Source organism: Scomber scombrus, chromosome 5 (assembly GCF_963691925.1).
Source record: "Scomber scombrus chromosome 5, fScoSco1.1, whole genome shotgun sequence".
Lineage (NCBI taxonomy): Eukaryota > Metazoa > Chordata > Actinopteri > Scombriformes > Scombridae > Scomber > Scomber scombrus.
This window is the reverse complement of record NC_084974.1, coordinates 10,766,237-10,788,073: the sequence shown is the minus strand read 5'-3', so window position 1 is coordinate 10,788,073 and position 21,837 is coordinate 10,766,237. Positions and strand designations below refer to the sequence as shown.

General features: G+C 39.9%; 1 protein-coding gene across 1 annotated transcript in view; it reads left to right on the top strand.

Annotated features, from left to right (window-relative positions):
- The window catches only part of gucy1a2 (guanylate cyclase 1, soluble, alpha 2), a 41,738-nt gene that overhangs the window by 3,570 nt on the left and 16,331 nt on the right, over nucleotides 1-21,837 (top strand). Inside the window, exons 2-4 of the mRNA XM_062419273.1 lie at nucleotides 6,146-6,207; nucleotides 7,228-7,352; nucleotides 10,595-11,505. Coding sequence (XP_062275257.1) covers nucleotides 6,146-6,207; nucleotides 7,228-7,352; nucleotides 10,595-11,505 — 1,098 coding nt within the window. The remainder of the gene's footprint in view (nucleotides 1-6,145; nucleotides 6,208-7,227; nucleotides 7,353-10,594; nucleotides 11,506-21,837) is intronic.

The window sequence follows — 21,837 nt, the reverse complement described above, 5'->3', positions numbered from 1 at the left end:
AGTACAAGAACTTCCACTGTCTAAATATATTAATAGTGAAGGTGCAAATAAACAGTTTAATTGCTTCCTAAAGACACATACAGTTGTGACCAAAATTATTAGCCCCCCAGGAATTATGGAACATTTTCCTAAAATTCTTCCCAATGTTTGCAGCATTGATAAAACTCGATATAATCAAACATTCACCAGTGCTTTTTAGTAGCTTTTGGTACATTTTGGAATATAAAATAACATTTTAGGCTAGTTTTATATCAAATATAAAGAAAAATGGGGATGTCAAAAATATTAGCCCCCATGATGGGGTGGTCAATAATATTTCCCCCCATGTGAATTCTTGCCTTCAAAAAGACACCTAATTAACCAATCAGCTTTCAAACCACACCTGTGCAGTCAATTGGCTTCCTAACAACACCTGAACATTCAATCAGCATAAAAGGACTCCAAGGAACAGGGCACTTGAACACATTATTGAGAGGGACTACTTTTATTCACCATGCCAAAGAAAAAAGGAAATCAGTCTTGAGCTCAGAAAGAAGATAGTGGAGGCTCATGATAAGGGGGAAGGCTATACTGCCATTTCCAAGTGTTTCACAGTGTCTAAAACCACTATACGTTGCATCATTGACAAGTACAAGGAGACAAATTCTGTAAGAAACAAACCTGGGCGTGGTCGTAAGCTCAAGATTTCAAGAACTCTAGAGAGGAAAATTGTCAGAGATGTCAGCAAGAATCTCCAGACATCTGCCAAGATGATTGTTGCTGACCTGGCCTCTTCTGGAGTTGATGTTTCAAGGAGCACAGTTGTGAGGGCTCTCCATCGTGGTGGGCTTCAGGGCCATCGTCCAAGAAGCACCCCTTTACTCAAAGAACGGCACATCAAAGCCAGACTGAGGTTTGCCCGTGAACATTTGAAAGGTAAAGATGAGTTTTGGAAGTCTGTGCTTTGGTCTGATGAGACTAAACTGGAATTGTTTGGGCACATGGATGTTGCTTATGTTTGGCGAAGAAAGGGAGAGGCCTTGAACCCTAAGAACACAGTTCCCACAGTTAAACATGGTGGTGGGAGCATCATGCTGTGGGGCTGTTTTGCAGCCTCAGGCACAGGGAGCCTTGTTCGGGTGCATGGCATCATGAAAAAAGAAAATTATGTTGACATTTTGAGGGATAATATGCAGAAATCTGCTCGTAGTCTATCCTTAGGTCGTCGCTGGGTCTTCCAACAAGACAATGACCCAAAGCACACATCGGAATTGGTCCAACAGTTCCTGAAGGATACCAAAACCAGGGTCCTGGAGTGGCCCGCACAGAGCCCAGACCTCAATCCTATTGAGAATCTGTGACGGGTGCTCAAAGTGAATGTCCATGCTCGGAAACCACGCAATTTGGACCAGCTGGAACAATTTGCAATGGAAGAATGGGCCAAAATCCCTCAGGAGACCTGTGCCAACCTAGTAAAGAACTACTCAAAGAGGTTGTTGTCAGTTGTGGCTCAGAAAGGGTACACTATTGACTATTAATGGCCAGGGGGCTAATAATTTTGGATTTCTAATTTTTGCCCTTTTTTGTTTCAACTCATTGTATCAATAAAAAATCCTAATCAAACTTGTCAACTTTTGTCTTGGGTTAGGGTTAGTGGTGTATTTGTTTCCACAATAACAAACACGTGTTGTTAATGGCCATTTCCATGGAGAAATCAAGAATTTTGTCTAATTTCACAAGGGGGGCTAATAATTTTGGTCACAACTGTAGAAGCGGCATGAATACTTATTCCTTGTTGCTTATAGTCAGAAACACACAGCACATTATGAAATCAGCTTTACTGTTGAGTTTCACTGTCACTGCACTCGTTGGGTCGCTTCAACAACAACATACAGACAAAGTTAGTGACTAGCTCGTGGACGATTTAGTAGCTGAAGAGACAAAGAGTATATTTCCCTCTGGAGACCAAAAACAGCATCAGTACTGGACTTAGACTGAAATCATACATACAGTAGAATTAGTTTATTAATTGTAGGTTTCATTAAGTAGGCACAAAAATGATATTTTTCCAAATGATTGTAAATAAATAATGACAGAGGGAAACAGCAGGATTGAGTCTATTCCTCTTCAGAAAACATGTTGAAAGGGGCATTCGCTATGTCTTTGACCTCAGGTTAAACTCCACATTTTTTTTGTTTTGGTTTGTTAAAAGCGAATAAATCAGTGGCTGCAGCGCTAAGATTTGGACTATTTTACGTGGGAGTCAAGACATGGCGCCCCATTATGGTGGCGCAGTTTTGAAAGGAGTTTAAAAAAACCAGGCCAACAATACACATACTGTAACAAATAAGCCCTTAAACACATCCTGGCACATTTGCTCCCTCCCTCATTCACAATACACTGTTTATCATCTTGTTTGTTCTCTCTCTATCTCTCTCTCTCTCTCCCACACACACACACACACACACACACACACACACACACCACTGCTCACAACACACACACACACACACACACACACACACACACACACACACACACACACACACACACACACACACACACACACACACACACACAGTGACTGCGTGCAGCGGCAGTGTCTGTTATTGACTGCAATGGACCGTGACAGAGAGAACAGAGCATGCTCTCTGTGGTTGTCTTCACCCTGACCACACTGACCCAGAAGCAACACACACACACACACACACATGCAGACAAATTTACATGTGAGCAAACATTCATTTTTTCTCTCAAGTGTATATACATGTAAGGTGGCCATTATCTTAGTGACCCATGACGCCGAAACAAAAGGGAGAGCTGGCCACAAAATATGAAAAGCATCAGACAAGTGTGTGAGTGTGCTTTTGTATGTATTCTGTTAAGTCTTAAATCAGTGGTCACATCTTCCCGAACAGGAAATTGTTTTAGCAAGAAGTGGATCTACCTTGCTTTTAGCTGAATACTTAGTTGGTCATTTTGCTTTGAGTGATAAGATAGTGGGTATTTTAATTGGAATCTCTGTGATTAGCCTTCCTCTTACACGCTCCTTGAATGGGGCTTGTGTCTAAAAAAATCAGAGGAAACAGGGAGACAAATTGTCGATCTACACACTTTTCAGTAATTTCAATACTACCAGAGAAGAAAATACATTCATCTCACTATTGCCTGCTATTGTTACAGACTACAAAAAAACTTCAATAGACTATATTGATGCAATCTGCTAATGGGATTGTGAGAAACCAAATAGTTTGTCATCAATCTAGGACTGCAACTAACAATTATTTTCATTTTCAAATTTCTTTTATAATTTCCCACAGCTCAGGGTGATGTTTTCAAATTATATACACAAAGAAAAGCAGCAAATTTGATCTGAGGGCGTTGCAGTTATATGGTAAATGTAGGCCACCATTATGATCCTGCACATCTAAATGTTTGACTGGTGCATCTCTTTTTCTTAGTCAGGCCAAAATACTCACCTGAGACATGTCCTATGCAATATCAGCATATTCATACTACCACCAGTACTTCATGTGGCTTTAATTATTGCAGTATGCTCAGATGCAACCCTTAAAACCTTCTGACACAAAGCAGATTGCTTTTCGTCTTGTTTACTTTGTACCTGCTTTATTACTAGCCTCCTCCCTGACAGAGAAGCCTGATGTATCTCATGCTGTGATTTATCTTGCGGGGTCTCATCTGGCGTATGAGTCTCTATTTTCTGTAGTAGTGGTGACAGCTTCCCAACTGTGCTGGAGCACCAGTACCCACTGCTCTGTGACCATATAACGCACCAGCTCATGCTAATGGAAATTTGGAGGAGGAAGATGAGATAACAGGAGCAAAGGAGGAGCTGGTGCACTGTGTGTGTGTGTGTGTGTGTGTGTGTGTGTGTGTGTGTGTGTGTGTGTGTGTGTGTGTGTGTGTGTGTGTGTGTGTGTGTGTGTGTGTGTGTGTGTGTGTGTGAGAGAGAGAGAATCAGTCACACAGACAGGCAGGAAAAGCTGATTCACATAGTGGAGAAGAGTATGACTGAGAAACACAGGCAGAGAAAGCAGTGCAGAGCAACAAAGCAAGAGGAATGAGTGTGTATTGGTGAGATTCTGCTCCCGTCCCAATGTAAAGAGACAGAGCAAACAAAAGAGACAGAGCGGTGTGGATAAAGAAGATGGGAACTACAGAAAGACAGGAGAAAAGGAGAAGAAGGGTGTGTGTGTGTGTGTGTGTGTGTGTGTGTGTGTGTGTGTGTGTGTGTGTGTGTGTGTGTGTGTGTGTGTGTGTGTGTCCTAAAAGACACTCATTCATTTTAATAGAAGATCTTCTCACTCAAACATTACCATGGTTAAATGATACAAATGCAAAAATATTTATTCAGTTTAAACACATTCAATTTATTACAATGCTTCTGTTACTGTGTGTGATTCTTGATTCCTACTATCCTACTATCCATGCACATTTATGTGTGTGACCAAGTGAGATTAATGTGTGATGGGCCATCCAGTTGTGTGTACAGTAAACATGCCAGTGATCATAACAATGTAGACTAATGATGATGTATGTGTACAGTGTGTTTACACATGCATGTGTGTCTGGCTGATAACAGTTTGTGCCTGTGTGTTCGGTCATATTGTAGAATCCTGTGTGTACACATACGCTATACTGTGCATGCTTGATGGTAAATGAGTAGCTGAATGAAGGACGGAGTTACAGGAGATTGACATGAGGGAACCCCATGTCTGTTTACACACACACCATTTACACACACACATGTAAGTGGGGAATAGAGTGGTGACAGGGAGAAACAAGGAGTTTTTCTCACAAATAGTCTGTGAAGATATGGATCACTGTTTTTTAGCTATCAGTTTTTAACAGTTGCTCGTATCAAGAGTCAATCCCGTTGCTGTTGATGTGCAGCTCTCTGTTGAGCTAAAAGTGAAAATGTTTTGTATCAGCAGTCGTGGATAGAAGTGGCTCTGAGTGCTACAATATTTGCAGTTGTTAGTGCTGTTGTGAATATGGGCATAAACCTTCGTCCAACTGGTCAGGTGCAATAAATGAAGAGAATGAAAGTGCTATATTTTTTATTTTAAAACACCTGCTGACTGACACATAAAGTATGTAGATATTTGTTCTCTGTCTGCACACAATGTCTCTCTTATTTCTCACTGCTCTGCAACAACACAACTCACCAATGTCTCTCTTTCTCTCTTGCTCCCTCTGTTTCTCTTTACACACACACACACACACACACACACACACACACACACACACACACACACACACACACACACACACACACACACACACACACACACACACACACACACACACACACACACACACACACACACACACACACACACACACACAATCATTCCTGTATCTGTCCGGAGTGAGCAGAGGCCTCAGCATGACCCCTCCAGCTGGCACACTGTGTTCTAGTATTGTCACCACAGCCTTGCATTATAGCCGTATTTCAGATAATCACATCGGACCCTCTCTCTCAGGCTTAGAGGTCAGATAAGCAAAATACACCAACTACACACACACACACACACACACACACACACACACACACACACACACACACACACACACACACACACACACACACACACACACACACACGTAATTATTATGTTAAATGAAGATAATGAAATATTTTATCAAAACTAAAAATATAACAATTTATCTATCTAAAATCCTGTCTATACACACACACACACACACACACACACACACACACACACACACACACACACACACACACACACACACACACACACATATATATATATATATATACAGTATATATATAAATATATATATTTTTATCCTGAGAAAAGAACAGCAGAGTCAAACATGGCAACTTGCAACAATGTACATATGCATCATCGTATCATTTAGTTGAAAAGTGTTTTGTATACAGTATCAGTAATAATTCTCAGTCTTTTAGAGCATCACCCAAAATGTTCTCCCTCTCATCTATCCCTCCCAGTTTTATCTCTAACCCTTTAATGACTTTTACTAGTGTATGAATGACTTAATATACAGTGTTTAAGCTTTGAGGTGCAATAAATGCAGTCACACGTGGATGCATAAATAAATGCATGCACACACTCAAATACAAACTTGCGTGTCTAACATTTTTCACCTCTTTTTGTAGACTCAGACTGTTCAGGAGGCTCTACAGCGAACTCTGCAATTCTACAGACAACAAGAGATCAGGTAGGATTGTCTCTTTTGCTTTGTCTGCTTTTTATTTCTGACTCCCATCCTCTGTCATCAGTCTCTAGACTCTATCTGTCACTTGCTGTCCACCTGCTGTCTTGTCCTGCCGTCCCCATCACTCATTTTCCACTCTTTGCCTCTATTTTTCTCACTCCTCTGTCTGTCCGCCTGCCTGTCTGTCTGTCACACATATAGACACATACATAACTGCTCTGTCTCTGTTAGCCTCTCACTGTCTCTGCTACCCCTCATCCTCCCATTCACAGACCCTTCTCTCTTATTCCTCTCTTTTTTGACCAAACAGATACAAATAGAGAAAGAAACACAATCACACTAAGTCCGTCAGCTCTTGTCTCTCTCTCATTGTCCCTCTGTCAAAAAAAAAAAAGAAATCAGTAGAGAGGATTCAATCTGAGACAATATGTGATAACATTGTCTATAAAGCACATACTGTATAAAAATAAACACAGGATTGGAATAACTATGACTTTTTATTTCTCTTTGGTGCCTTCCTTTTTTCTTTTTCTTCCCTTTTTCATGCACAGTGTAACTGGTCCCTTGTTTACTTTCAGCTAATGGTTAAAAATGCAGTGAAACTTGTGACCGGAAAGTCTCATTGTCCAGCTAACAAAATAAATCTGAGTTGGGAAGCGAGAGCGCATTGCATGCCCCTCCCTTACTTCCATTATTGAGGTGACCTTGTGCACTCTGCCCTATCTTTGTATTTTCCAACCGCTTCAGCGGATCTACTCAGAGACTAACAAATATGAATCTGCTTGGGATAATTGAAGGGTGAGGTCACTCAGATCACAAAAAAAAAAAAAATTGTCACTAAACCCAAGTATTATCTATCGATGCAATTACGTATATGTCTCTGAGATTTGTACAGTCACCTAAATAAATTGGGTTTCTAGCAACAAACCTTAGGTAGAGTTTAATCTGGTATTAGCTTAGAAGGGCTTTCTTACTTATCTAATCATGCTTGATCTGTGTGTGTTTGGTTTGTTTCTTTCACAGGTGCCAAGATGTTGGTGGTGAGGAGAAGCAAAGGGAGAAGAAAGAGGAGAAGTGTCCATTTCTAGAAAATTCTGGTTCAGAGGAGGACGTCCTACAAATCCTGCAGTACATGGCCACCATACTGGGTAAGAATGTGAAGTAAAGTTTGTGAAGTGTGAATAAGAGGCAAATTTTGCTTTAGATAAAAATGCTATATACATGCAGTTTATTTATTGTATGCATTTATTTACTGTATAGTGTGTAATAACTTTTTTCTGCCTGTGTTCTTCTTATGTTGTAGCAGTTGGTACTGTACCGTGTTATTTTTATTTCATACGAAGACACCCATAAGCACTGCATCTCTCTTTGCTCCCATGCATGTCCTCAGCACTAGTATGTGTGTATGTGGACGATAACACACACAAAGCCTTCCCCTAGAGGCTCAACCTCTAAAACACACTGTAGACACATCTAATGAAAAAGGAAGATACAGTATCATGACCTAGCCAGCATGCATGCTAATTTACACATGCAAACTCAGACACACACACACACACACACACATACACACACACACACACACACACACACACACACACACACACACACACACACACACACACACACACACACACACACTGTATGACTCAGTCCCAAGGCTTCTACTGTCTCTATGGTCCAACATTGACACACACACACAGGCACACACCATTTCTCGGTGAGTCACTCAGCACATTTTCGTCCTCCTTCTGTACCATCGAATATCTCTTCCTGCCTGTACGTATAGTCCTTTTCCTCCTTGTGGTCCTCCGCATTAACTGCACATTACTATTAGTCAACTTATCTGTCCTTTAGTCATCTTCTTATTTCCATTTCTTCTTACCCTCACTCACCTTTTCAACTTACTCCATGCTCTATCTCCTTTCATGTTTTGTCTTCTTCTCTCATTGCCTGCAAATCCTCCTCTTTCCATCTACTTTTGCCCGTGTGTTACTCTGTCTAATTTTTTTCCCGAAATTCTGTTGTCCAGTTGTGAGAAAAAGTCTTAAATCCACATTAACCCATATAAAAATAAGCCGAGTTTGTGCTATGCTACCCTATCAATTTGTGTTTGCAACTTATATGTAATTATAGCACCTGAATTTACTATGGTAGCAGCTCATTTCCCAATTAACACCCATGACTGCCTTCCATATACATTCTGAGAGTAAAGCTGAGCTAGATGCAGTTTAGTTTACATACATCCCTTCAATTTTATTCCACTTATCTGGATGCAAGTCATGGCAGCGGCAGGCTAAGCAAAGCTAAGCCGTTGGAAGCCTTCTTCCAGCTCTTCCTGGGCAATTCCAAGCTGTTTCCTTGCCAGGTGGGACATAAAATCTGGAGGCTTTACAACTACTTCTAGACCTTGCACCCTCTGCACCACACAGTAGTCCAGTTACACGCCAGCATCAATACAAACATTACACCAGTCTGGGTCTCCATCTCATGGTCCCATCTTACCTCTCTCACCTGTGTGTTTGTGTGTAATCTGTGTAGCTCGTATTGCATCATGGTCAACTGATGAGAGCACAGGAGAGCTTTCATGGTGGGTGTGTCAGTGACAATCTTTTGGTAAACCACAATTTTGGTAGTCAAGGCCAACTGTATTTATGGATCAGGTAAAAACCAAACAGCTTAAGCCAGATCTACAATGTTTTATCATTTATTTGCCTGAATTTCAATTAAATGCATGGTAAAAAAAAAAAAAAAACCCAAAACAAACAAACCTGTGGATTATGGTTGTTTAGCTGGTACAACATTATACATTTGCTGTTAGAAGAAAGGCATTACTTTTCACTTTAGTAGGATTCCTACAGTGGAGGTGACAGGACAGATATAAAGTGTGTGTCTCCACCTTGACCAAATTGCCTCTTGTCTGTTCTGCTTGTAAAACCACAATAATATATTTACAGTATATTCATATAATCTGTTTGTTTTTTATATGTGTCAGTCATTTTCTGAATGTTTGGACACTATTTAAATTCAAGTTGTAAATGTGTATCTGTAACTTAAATCACTTGTATTGTTTGTGCTTATCTCTGTAGTTTGTTCAGTTGTCTGAATCTTTCAATACTGCCCAAATTTTGTGTATTTTCTTGCACATTTTTTTTTAGATTTTCGGTTACAGGTTTATTTATATTAGTGTCAGTTTTAATTTAGCTATAATCCTTTAATCCTATGTTATATTATCAGTTATTACACAGTCAGTAGGAATGTGACATGATTATTTTGTCTCATCAATATTCATTATTTTAGCAAGGCTTTGATGTTTGATTGTTTTGAACACTGATTTTCTGTGATTGATATGCTTAAAGTTACCCTACCGGTCAAAAGTTTCCAGAAAAACAGCCCCAGACCATCATGCTTCCTCCTCCATATTTGACAGTTAATGTCACACACTGAGGAACCATCCTTTAGCCTACTCGACGGCGTACAAAACTCCTGCGTGATGAACAGAATATTTTAAATTTTGATTAATCAGTCCATAACAGCTTCTTCCAGTCTTCAGTAGTCCATTGGTGGTGTTTCATGGCCCAGGCAAGCCTCTTCTTCTTATTCTGATGTCTTAGCAATGGCTTTCCTGCTGCAACTCGACCTGTCAAACCTGCAACTTCTCTTCACAGTTGAAACTGAGACTTGCTTACTACGACCACTATTAAGCTGTGCTTGAAGCTGTTGTCCTGTGAGCCGCCTATCACGCAAGCTGTTGACTCTCAGAAACTTGTCTTCTGACTCTGTTGTGGCTTTGGGTCTGCCAGACCTCTTCCTTTCAGAGTTTCCCCCAGTTTCTGACTGCTTTTTGAAGGAAACTGTACTCACTGACACCTTGACTTTCTTCGCAATTTCTCTGTAGGAAAGACCTACATTTTTAAGTGTTTTTGTATAATTTTCAGTTTTGGGTAACCTTATCTTTTTTTAACCTCTGGCAGTTCACCACTTACCTTTGTACCATTTCAAGCTATTCATTGGACTTGAACTGCTTGAATTTCAATAAAGAAATGGAAAAATTGGGGTGTTCTAAAACTTTTGACCGGTAGTGTATTTTTTTTCTGATTTTAAGTCTAGGATCAGGGGTAACATAGATTTTAATGTAAACAGCTGAAACAGGAAATTATTATCTTATTATCTTAAGGGACTTAATGTTCAAGTGCAGAATTCGGTGATGGAAATAATATTTAAAAACAGTGAACCAAGATGAAAGCTTGTAGAATGCTTAATAACATGCCTCATCAATCATATTGCTAATACCATCTGTAACACAGTTAATCTATATGTAACCTCAGTAAAGTGTAATGTCCATTTGCTGACACTGGTGTCCGCCTGTTTTGTGTCTCCTTTCTTCCAGGAGTACCATTCTGTGAGCTGCGAGAGCATTTCGGAGAGGAGTTCTTTGGCCTTTGCTTTGAAGAAAACGAGCGTGTGCTCCGGGCCGTAGGCGGCAACCTCCAGGACTTTTTCAATGGCTTTGATGCCATTTTGGAACACATTCGCACCTCTACAGGGCGCCGTGCCTCATCTGAGAGCCCCTCCTTCCAGTGCAAGGATCCTTACGAGGAGGAGACAGGTAGAAGAAAATTGGTCAAAGTTGGAGAGCGAGGAGAATGCGATGGAAGAGGGAAGGTGTTGCTTCTTCATTGTTTCAACCCTGCCCCTGTTGTAGGATTGGTCATGCCAGGTTTGATCAGAGCTGTTGCCAGGCGGATCTTTCATTCACAAGTTGAAGTGGAAGAGGTGCCACCTCTGACTCCATTATTGCCCAATGAAGATACAGAACACACGGACGGTGACTCTGTAACCCCAACTCCGACGGCGTCTCCCTCTGCATCACCCTCCTCTTCCCCATCCCCTCCCTCTCCTTTCCCAACCACTGCTCCCACAGTTTGCCTATCCTTCCAAATCCAAGAGATATCCCCTTCCTCCTTCTCCTCTCTCCCAAACTCTGCCTCAGTGTGCTCCAAGAGGCCCCCCCTCTCACTTTCCACCAACCCCAGTGATCTACGCATTGGCCTGGCCACGTTTTGCCGTGCCTTCCCATTTCACCTTGTTCTGGGACCTCGCATGGAGCTATTGCAGCTTGGAGAGGGACTGAGGAGACAGGCTCGCATTGAGCCTCACCGGAGTCTCTCATTCAGGGACTGTTTTGAGATCGTCTCACCCAAGATGGAGCCTTCGTTCCGGGGCATCCTGCTGAGGCTTGCATCCCCATTTACCATTCGTACCAGGCCAGACAACACACAGACTGGCACCAAGGAAAAGGTAAAGATTTCATACCTAACACATGATGCTGTTGCTCAAACCCTACATTTTACCACATATTATAAAAAAGATTGCAATAATAGTAACAGTTGTAAACAGCAATCCAGGTCCAAATTTTACAGGATTATTGCTTCTGTTATTTGATTTTGTTTCTTAAACCTACAAATCTCCTGTAGAGCGAAACCCAGTAATGAATTTAATCAAGAAACAGCATTGTCTTTGTAGCCACGGACTGGTAGACAGTAGCTTAAGCTTTCACACGGAGCTTCACTGTCACTGAAATGATTAAAACACATGAAACAGTTATATTGTTGCAGTGGGTGGCATATTCCCAGTGATGGAGAGACACTATATTTACTCAAATACTGCAAATAAGTACAATTTTGAGATACTTAACTTAGTATGTCTATTATGTCCCACTGTATACTTACACTCCAATACATTTATTTGACTTTTCAGAACCAGTGGTTTCAAACCGTTTTGTCTTTTGATGTTTTACAAAAAGTAGTGTGTAGTCTGGGTCACATTTCAGATGTCTATAAGTTAGGGTTAGACATCAACTAGTGATTTTTCCCTCTAAACTTCTGACATATTTGAATTCCAATAAATGTTCAAATCATCCAACATTTCACCAAAACTCAAAGATCAGAGAAAAAGACCAAAACCTTAAAACAGATTTGTGTGTGAGAAATGTGTTTCTTCTCCCTGTCATCATCTCATGACCCCTCAGATTTATCTGGTGACCCTTTGGAGGGGCCCCACCCTTAGCTTGGGAACCACTTGACTGAACTAGCTAACTGTACAGTATATAAAGGAGTTCGAACTTAGCTCATTCAAGTAAAAGTACCTGTTTTGTCTCTCTGACTGATATATTATTATATATGACAAGACAAGATTATTGATAATGAAGCATAATTATGTAAGCAGCTACAACAGTAACATGCTACTTTTACTTGAATGCTTTAAGTATATTTTACCACTAATACTTGTGTAATTTAACTCAAGTAGGATTTTTCATGCAGGGCTTTTACTTGTAATGGAGTATTTTTACATTGCTATATTGGTACTTTTAGTTAAGTAAATGATCCTTGATATGTCGTCCAACACTGTATATTCCCTTTTTTTCAATGAACAAGGTAGTTTATTCAAAGAATGGCTCTGCCTCTGCATTTCCGATCACTAGTGTCGCTCCATGTCAGGTAAATGTGCTAAACATAACCCACGCAGTTTCATACAGTACATCTTTCATAACTGCAGTTGGTTTAACAATGCATTCACCCTTTGTCATGGTCAAGTACAGAGTCTTCTGGAAAAAAGTAAAAAACAAAGGATTTCAGCATTTCACCATCTATTTGGCCTTAAGCTCCCAAATCAGAGTTTCCATTTGAAATATGTGGAGTTCAACACAGCCATGGAATAATTTTCCAGTTTGTTACAAATGTCAGGGGATAAAAAAAACAGTGTTCCCCCCATGAGGATACATTTCAGGACAGAGTGTAATGTCTGAGTTTGGTACGGATGAATAATTTAATTATTTGTCAGAATTCTTAGTCTTGTTTGGAGAGTAGCCATGTTATTCCCTACTACACTATGAAAGTAGTAAGTAAGTGAGTGAGACTCTATCTCCAAACCGTGCATCATCTTTAGCAGGGCTTGGAGATAGTGTACCACTATCTGTACTGAATACTATCTCACAGTAAACCCTGTAGGCCTGTAATGTTTTTGCATGGGAGAGGTGAGGTTTGCATTGGAAACAATTAATCAATCTGAGTTGCATGCTGTATCCAGTTCTTTATTGATTGGATGATTGATTGGATGGTCACCACAGGCTGTTAGTGACAACACCAAACACCCTGATGCTAAACAGAACTGACAGAGAGGAGACTGATCAGTTCAGCCGCAGTACTGTGCTCTGTGTGTATTTGTGTACGAGTGGGTGAGTTCGGTGAGTTGGGTGTATCTTAAGGTCATGTTCCACACTCAAAAAGATGAATATATTTGTACTGATAAGTACTGTTTTTACAGACACGGGTGCCCATGAGAGCATGATGCGTATCCTTTGATCCAAAACAAAGGTCTAAAATAATTTCTGGTAGATTTGGTTAAGAATTTGTACCAACTCATCCTGATTTAAAGGTTCTAAAGCTACTGATAAAGCACACAGATTAAGGTGATTTGATGGTAGAGGGGGAAAATGCACTCTGCCATTATACTGCAGAGACTTTGCATGGTAGTGTTGATGGGTGGGAAGCCGGTGAGGGATCATGGCCTCGTTTGCATCACTAACAGCTCCTCCATAAGCCAATAGTGGAGTGACAAATACAATAAGCAAAACACATTTTCTCTCAATATTGTTTAAAGGTATTTAGTTGTTACTTGGGGTACATACAGTACAATAATTGGTCATATACAGTACAAAGCTGGACCATGAAATGATACGTTAATGTACTTGTAAGAGCTCTCAGTGATTAGTTAAACGAAGGTCTCCCTGGTTGTTTTTATTGTTTTGTTGAGGGATTTGGAGATTTGTGTTTGCATTATTATTGTTCCTTATGGGTCTTCTCGTTCTTGTGATGTGCTTCTTAGTCGTCCTCCATCTAGCTTGGGGCTAACTATGTAAATACACCAGACAAGATGACCAAAGCACAGGGATAGCTCTTGCTTGCATGGAAGTGCACCCACTATTTTCACTCTTGTAGGCAAAGCAGCAGTATGTGTAAAAGGGGTTGGGTGAATTTAAATGAAATATAAAAAAAACTAATACAAATAAAAGAGAGCTAGAAACGCAGATTAACATAGCTAACACTGAGCACTGAGACTTGGCTGCTCGTTACAGAAGGGAGGAAAACATATAACATGTATATAAATTATCAGATAGATTTTAACAGGTCAAAGATAAGCACAGTTCATAGTATATTTGTGTAGCTAAATAGAGCCTATATTGAATACCCTTGTTTACTACCTTTTTGGTAAGAGAGATTGTGAATGGAGGAGTAGAACGATGAACATGATGATATACTCAGAATATTGTTGTCACACTGAATTTGACAGGATAACAGAATAACAGGATTTTATTTTAATTAAAAAGACACCCCAGAAAAAGGACACTTTCTCTCTAGGAACACAAAAGGGCAGCTGCTTGAGGCCCCTTTGAGATCTATCTATGCAAGTGCCTAAATTAGAGGGTGTGGCAGTCCCATAATTATCCGCTCAACGAGTTACATTATGTGTCTCATAGCTTTGAAACAGCTGTGCCAGTTACAGTGGTGCATTACAAAAATGGATTACCAACTGGAGAAAAAAGCTTCTGCAAACAGGAAATTAATATTGTTTTTTGGATCATACTGAGTGGCAAGACACAAATACACAGCACCATAAATCTGCAGCTAAAGGCAGATGGCGCGGTTAAAAGTCCTGACATGTCATGTTCTTTGTCATAGTGATGTTTGCAAAAATCCAGTAGAGCCCACACACAGCTAGCGTACTCAATCAAACCAGTTAAAAGACATTTAAAAACAAACCTGATACAATAAGTGCTGTATCTGAAGATCATTTCAAGTAATCTGCTGCAATATGTAAGACGATCCAACTTTGTGTTCTCCATATGTTGATAAACAGTTTTTTAAATACTGTAGGGAATATTTAACAGTCAGAGGATTATAAAGTGTAATACATCATTATTAACATATTGTATTTAAGTATATGCTGTAAAAGACTACTAAGGTATGAATGTATTTGATTATAATATAATTAGTCATAGTAATCAGTATGTCACAACTTAGGAATGTATGAGACATTTTCTGTTCTGATTTAGGGCATTAATCTACAATGACTATGAAACATAACTAGATAAGTTCATAGATCCTCCATACATGCATGCAGATTCACACAATAACACACAAAGCTGACATTTTGACATGCCTTCAAGGGTCACAGCAGGATTTCCCTCTTCACAGTGAGACCTTGAGTACCACTACAGTACCTGTCCGTTTGAGCTTTCATCTTCTCTCCGCCAGTCTCTCTCACAAATCCACTCATTCTCTCTGCCTTCCTCCTTGAAACAATTTCTCTCTTTTGCCTGACATATCTTTCCTGTTTCCTCTCTCATATCCCAAGCTTTTTCATTTTTCTCTCCCTTATGTATTCAGACAGTAAATTAATTGAAAATGTTTATAGCTGTCAAAATGGAGAAGAAACAACAGATGTTCAGCAAATGATTTCATTTTCTTATGTCTTTCCTTCTCTCAGTTTACCCCTTTGCTATTAGAGTTAGATAAGACTTAAGTCTAAGTCTTTTACCCTGCCTTTTCTTTTTCAATATGTGAGCTTGGCTGGAGGTCTGATCACAAACGCAATACATGATTAGTAGTCTCAAAATTTCAGTTTTCTGTCAGTTTTTCTTATTTTTAATTATGTCTGTGCTTTGGGGTTTTCAGGGATCAGTGAAATAAAATAGAAATGTCAGTGTAATTATCACATATGTCACATAAGTATATGTTCTTGATTTTGGGAAGCAACAATCTTCTTTACCTTTCCCATCCAAAGACCACATGAAGAAAAACAACATTCACTCTGGTCTCACTGAGATACTGTGCTTGTCTCTTCTCCCTTCGGTGTGTGTGTGTCACCACTGATCAGACCTGGCATGACTGAAGTTTAAGTAAAACACTACCTTCAAGCCCAAAGCATCAATCACCAGCTAGACACTTGAAACATTTGCAGTATGCCTTGTGGAGCAGGGTGGGTGGACATTGTTTTTTCTTTATTTTTGCCATATTAATCTTGTGTCACCTGGGCAGAGAAGTAGAAAAAAGAGAGACAGAGAGAAGGATGGGCTGACATTTTCACTAGAAAGGGCAGTGAGAGAAGGCGACAGGCCAAGTTAAAGAGTCCACACTCCCCTGTGCTACACTGAGTGTGTGTGTATTTGAGTGGCCTGTAGTGGCTTTTCAGTTTGACTTCTTTCCTCTTTTCACACGGGGACATTGGCTGTGCAAGAGACATCCAAAGACCAACTGAAAAGGTCAAATCTCATCTCTCTCTGTCTTTGCTCGGTGTGTGCACTGTGGTCGGCACACGGAGGGGGGGGGGGGGGCACAGGGTGTTCTGTCAAAAGCTCTCTTCTAACCAGTGCATCATCTCAAGCATCATGATTCCCTCACACCTAAGTTTCCTATATCCTTTATACAAATCTGCCTTCCTACCTTGAAGCAGGAGTAACAACAGAGCAGGTTTTGGCACACATTAGCATGCTGTTACACTGACTAAACTAGATTATGTTGTTGCTTCTCAACACAGTAAATTGTAGGATTATTCATCCAAGTTTTTAAAATCCATTGAACAACAATAAATGCATGCAAGAGTAGTTTTATCATGACATGTTTAAGTTACTTATGAAATACGATGCCTGGAACTGATATAAACAAAGTTGAGGAATGGACAAAATGGTCAAATATGTTATGTAAGGCAAAATCCATACTTTTTGAGGAATAGGGAATAATGTTTGATTTGGGTGTTCACATGCACATTTGTCTTTTTTGCCTAACCTTTTCCTATGACATTTGTACTCCATTCAATAGGCTTGTTAAAAGAGGAAGATTGAGGACATGGAACATTGGAATAAGGGGTTAACCCTTTGTAGGTCTGCTCAACCATTTGGTAGAGGTCACTTTGTGTCATGATATCTGGTCAAAAACTAAATCTGTTTAACCCATTTAACTTTTTGGGCAATCTTTACCACTTGTATGAGGTATGTAATGCACAAAAAGAGCATCAGATTACGTTATGGTTATGGTATGACTGACGAGTTCAAACCCTTCAGAGCCACTTTGAAGCATTAACGTCACGAGAGTCGGATGTTTCCTACTGAACTGAAAAACAAAGTCTGAGTAAAGTTGTTTCTGTTTGTTTTTCATGAAGTTTGACTTGTTTCAGTCAACAGATTCTCTCTCTCTCTCTCTCTCTCTGTCTCTTAGTCTCTCTCTCTCTCTCTCTCTCTCTCTCTCTCTGTCTCTTAGTCTCTCTCTCTCTCTCTCTCTCTCTCTCTCTCTCTCTCTCTCTCTGTCTCTCTCTCTCTCTCTCTCTCTCTCTCTCTCTCTCTCTCTCTCTCTCTCTCTCTCTCTCTCTCTCTCTCTCTCTATTTTATTATCCGTTCACATCTAAACTGTTATTTCTTAATAGGAAACAGGTTATGCACAAATCACTGCTGACATAAGAGATCCTGCTGGAGACATTTTTGAAGTTGAGTTTCATTTTTTCATTTTGTACACGAACAGAATGAGTCTCTAACATGTTTTTTAAAAGGTTTTGAACAAATGAGGTCTGTAGAGGTCTGTAAAACATAAAAAATTAGGGTCAATGAGGAAAAAAAAAAATCCATATTTTATGTTGTCATGGCCTCAAAGAGGTAGGAAAAGCAAAAAAAAAAAATTCTTTAATAGAACTTTCTTGGTGTGGCCTGCAAAGGGTAAAGCTCAAGGACTTGCTTGAGGGACGATCAGGATAGTCATCTCCACAATGTCACACTTATTAATTGATGCAACAAATGCAACTGTATTGCTTTTGCGAGGGCTGTTGACCGAGGTTTGCTTGTATGTATATGTGTGCACCTGCATGTCTGAGAACAAAGAGAATCTTGACATTAGCACCACCTTTGATCTGTTTCTAGATAAATCTCTGACGTGGTGGTTCGTTTGTTCAGTGGAGAGTGCTTTGAAAATCACTGCCCACTCTGTCTCGGTCTACTCTTGATAAATTTACAGAGAAGAGTGAATGAAAAAAACGAGAGATGGAAAAAAAATGAACATGAGATATATATTTTTAGTCTAATCATTGAAGCAAAGATAAAGACAATAGAAATATTTTCACTGGGTGGATACTTTCCTTTTTTATTCTCTTTCACACTTACCACTTCAGTTGGATTAAAAAGTGATCATAATAATAAGAGGACAATGGGGACAAAGAAAACAAGCCATTTAGCTAACACTGGAAGATTTACAGTGATGCTGATCAGTGTGTTCTTTTTCTGACAAACTGAGTCCTAGATGTCCTAAAATGGCCACCATACTAATAGCTGCCACTTTGTGAGGGTAATAATGTCCTAATTAAATAAATGTATCGACCTCTTTATCACCCGACACCACACAAACGTCTGCAAGAGGAACAGTAGTTGGAATAATTGGAAGAATCATTGGCTCATTGATCAATGTAAACAAGTCTTCCAGTTTGGGATGAGATGATTATGGAGATAATAGCGCACTTTTTCTTACAGTCTCTTCTAAAAGGCTTTCCTGATGTTGCACAAAAGTAAATAAATAATAGAATTACAAAAGAGAGCTCGAGGAGTTCAAACCCTGCTTATACTGTCTCACCTCCACACAGTTAGTCCGTCACTCATGAGGTGGGTATGAATGTCAGGATGTTGGTGACAGAAAGCTAAGTAAACTTTTAACACAGCCCCTCCGAGTCCAATATTGGAAAGGTGTGGAGGGAGGAGGTTTCCAAAGCTGTTCAACCATGAGACAAGCACTTCTGATGGAGCATGCTGGCACCTTTAGTGTAAGCAAAGCAATGAGTGCTTCCAGTAAACTTCTCTGGAAAGCTCTCCAACAGCGTCATGGAAAGCGTATAGCTCATAGGGTGAGTGTAGTCCGTGCAGCTGCGCTATGAAACTCACTTACAAAATGTTCACACTGAAAATGGCACAATGGGCCTGCATGGGCACTAGTGAGATGATGCAATATGATGCACAACGACCAGTTTGAGTTGCACTGCATGTGACAGTGATGCAGGCTACACATGATGCTATACTGTATTGCGGTAACAGAAAACCTTGTGTTTTTTTGGCCACAGACCACTATGTTAGCACGCCTTGTGACCCAACGCTGTGTTTTTCAGGCAATGCTGTTGTCTGTCTAAACACTGCCGTAGGAAGACTGCCTCATGACCCTTCTCGACTGTGGAGCACTGCCAGCCTTACAGCAGTGCAGTAGTGCTGACCTATGCCCCTGTTCCTCCACTACTGTATTCCTGCTGAATATACATACTGTAACATTTAACAGTTATGGCTAGCATTGATATCCTTACCGGTAGCTTTGTTGCTATTGGCCTGAACATGTTTCTCATGTCTTCACATTTAGGGGGAAAAAATGTCAGTGATGGCAGATCTAGTCATATAGTACAAATGTTATTTTTCTTCACTTTATATACTTTTGGATAGGCATATAATCACTAAGTTTGATCATTTTAACTGTGGAAAGTTTACTCAATGTGCAAAACATATGGTGCATAAAATGGCATTTAATCTTCTATGCATGAAAAGGATTTTAAATAAGAATCATTAAACCAAATGACGATGGTTGTGATCCTGCATTTTGACTGAAGTGTTTCATTTAATAGGAACTCAAACAGTCCTATAAACTGTTTATATCCCCAAGTTCCATTTAAATAAAGACTGTCAGTGGTGTTTTTTCCCGCAATGTGACACTTGCTTATTTCACGATGGCTCACAGTGAGTATAAATTAACTTACCTCACAGGTGTGAGTTTTCTTTATGTCACCAGTGTTTAAAGCTTCTGCTGACTCTTTCATCGGAAACAGCAAGTTACCAGGACAGCCTATGCAAATGTGTTTTTTGTTCATGTAGTGTTTATCTTTCCTATATGCTGTGAGTGTGTGTTTGTGTACATGTGTTACTGTGAGTGAAAGTGGGATGTAAGAGTACTGCACAATATAGCCAGGGTCTGACAAGATAAGAGCATTGCAGCACTGCGCGTGTGTGTGTGTATGTGTGTGTGTGTGCGTGTGTGTGTGAGGGATGAGAGAGGCTGACTCATTGACTCTTTGCTGCTCAGTGCTTGTTCATGCAAATGAGTCTGTTGACATGCCTGAGTCTGCTCACAAAAGACTATCCATTAGCTGTCCGTTCCACCTCCTGTTATCCCTCACTTCATCTCTCTCACTCGTTCCTTTTTTTTCCATTTTTCAACTCATTCTCCCTGTGTCTATCCCCCTCTTCCTCTTCCACTTCCTTTCTCCTTACTTTCATCCTTTCTATTTCCATTTCTGGCCTTTCCAGGTGCCCGACCCCCCTCTCCCTTTCTCCTACCTGCAGCTCCCTGTTGCCGATGGCGATAGCAACCTGAATCTGTACAGTTTGATAATCTGTATGTGTTAAATGTGCACATGCAGTGTTTACTACACAGGCCTTACAAGGTACAACAACATTTACTTTAACTCGTACTGCATGAGAGAAAGCTCTATCATGCATTAACACAAAATACACAAATATGCTCACACTGTGGTACAGTACTGCCACTGTCAGTTGAGAGTCAATTCTCAGTGGACAGCAGTCAATAATAATCTGGTTTGGTGAGAATATAAATGTACTCCAGTATAATCGATTAAAAAAAAATGAAAAAGTGTGTCCTTCAATTCCTGACAAATCAATGAAATGTGGTTCCCTGCTGATCTGTCAAGGTTTGGAAGAGCCTGCTAATGTTGTCAGTCATTGTAAACTCGACAGTAGCTTCATGCTAACAGCTTCAGCATCCCATTGTGGGTGGAGATGATATATAACTGTAGAGTCCTTAGATACAGTATTTGTGTGGACATATTTTATTTGTAGTTTGGTTTTTACTTAATTCATTAATTCATTCATTTGATCTAAAACACTTGTTAGTTAAAACAACAAAAACCAAAAAAAGAAGCCAAATAGCAATTTTGTCTCACTAGTACTTTGTAAGAATAAAGTATATCAGTTGGGAAGCATAATTCTGCTTCAGAGTAGGTTGCTAGTTAAGATCATTTTGTTGTTTTAAACCAGAATACGGAGAGCATAAACACCATGTCAGGTTTCTTTTTGCTGCACAAGCCCTCCACACAAGCTGTTTTTATGCCCTTATTTATAACATTAAAAAACATTCTGTCAAACACTTATCTGTGAAGATTTCTCAGTGTTGCTTGTGCATAATTCCCTTGGATGAAATGTGTTTTCTCTCATGGTGACAATGTGGTGACCATGAACAAAGTCTCAGTGTACCTATTTAATGTAACAAGACGCTTACAAAAAAAGACTCATTGTTACATACTCGACTAGAACACAACATGCTTACGGTTTGTAGTGTTTTTATCTGTTTTTATAAAAAATACATTTTACATCTCCCCTGTAAGTTCAGTCGAGGTCTATTGATGTATTGTTGAGGAAATACATTTAATTCAAGGTAATTATGCACCTGTACTGTTTATCATAGTTTCATCCCTTTCTTTATTTTTTCTTGTCCAGCCTCCCTCCCTCACTTTCTCTGTTTCCCATCTCTCTAACCCTTCCCCCTT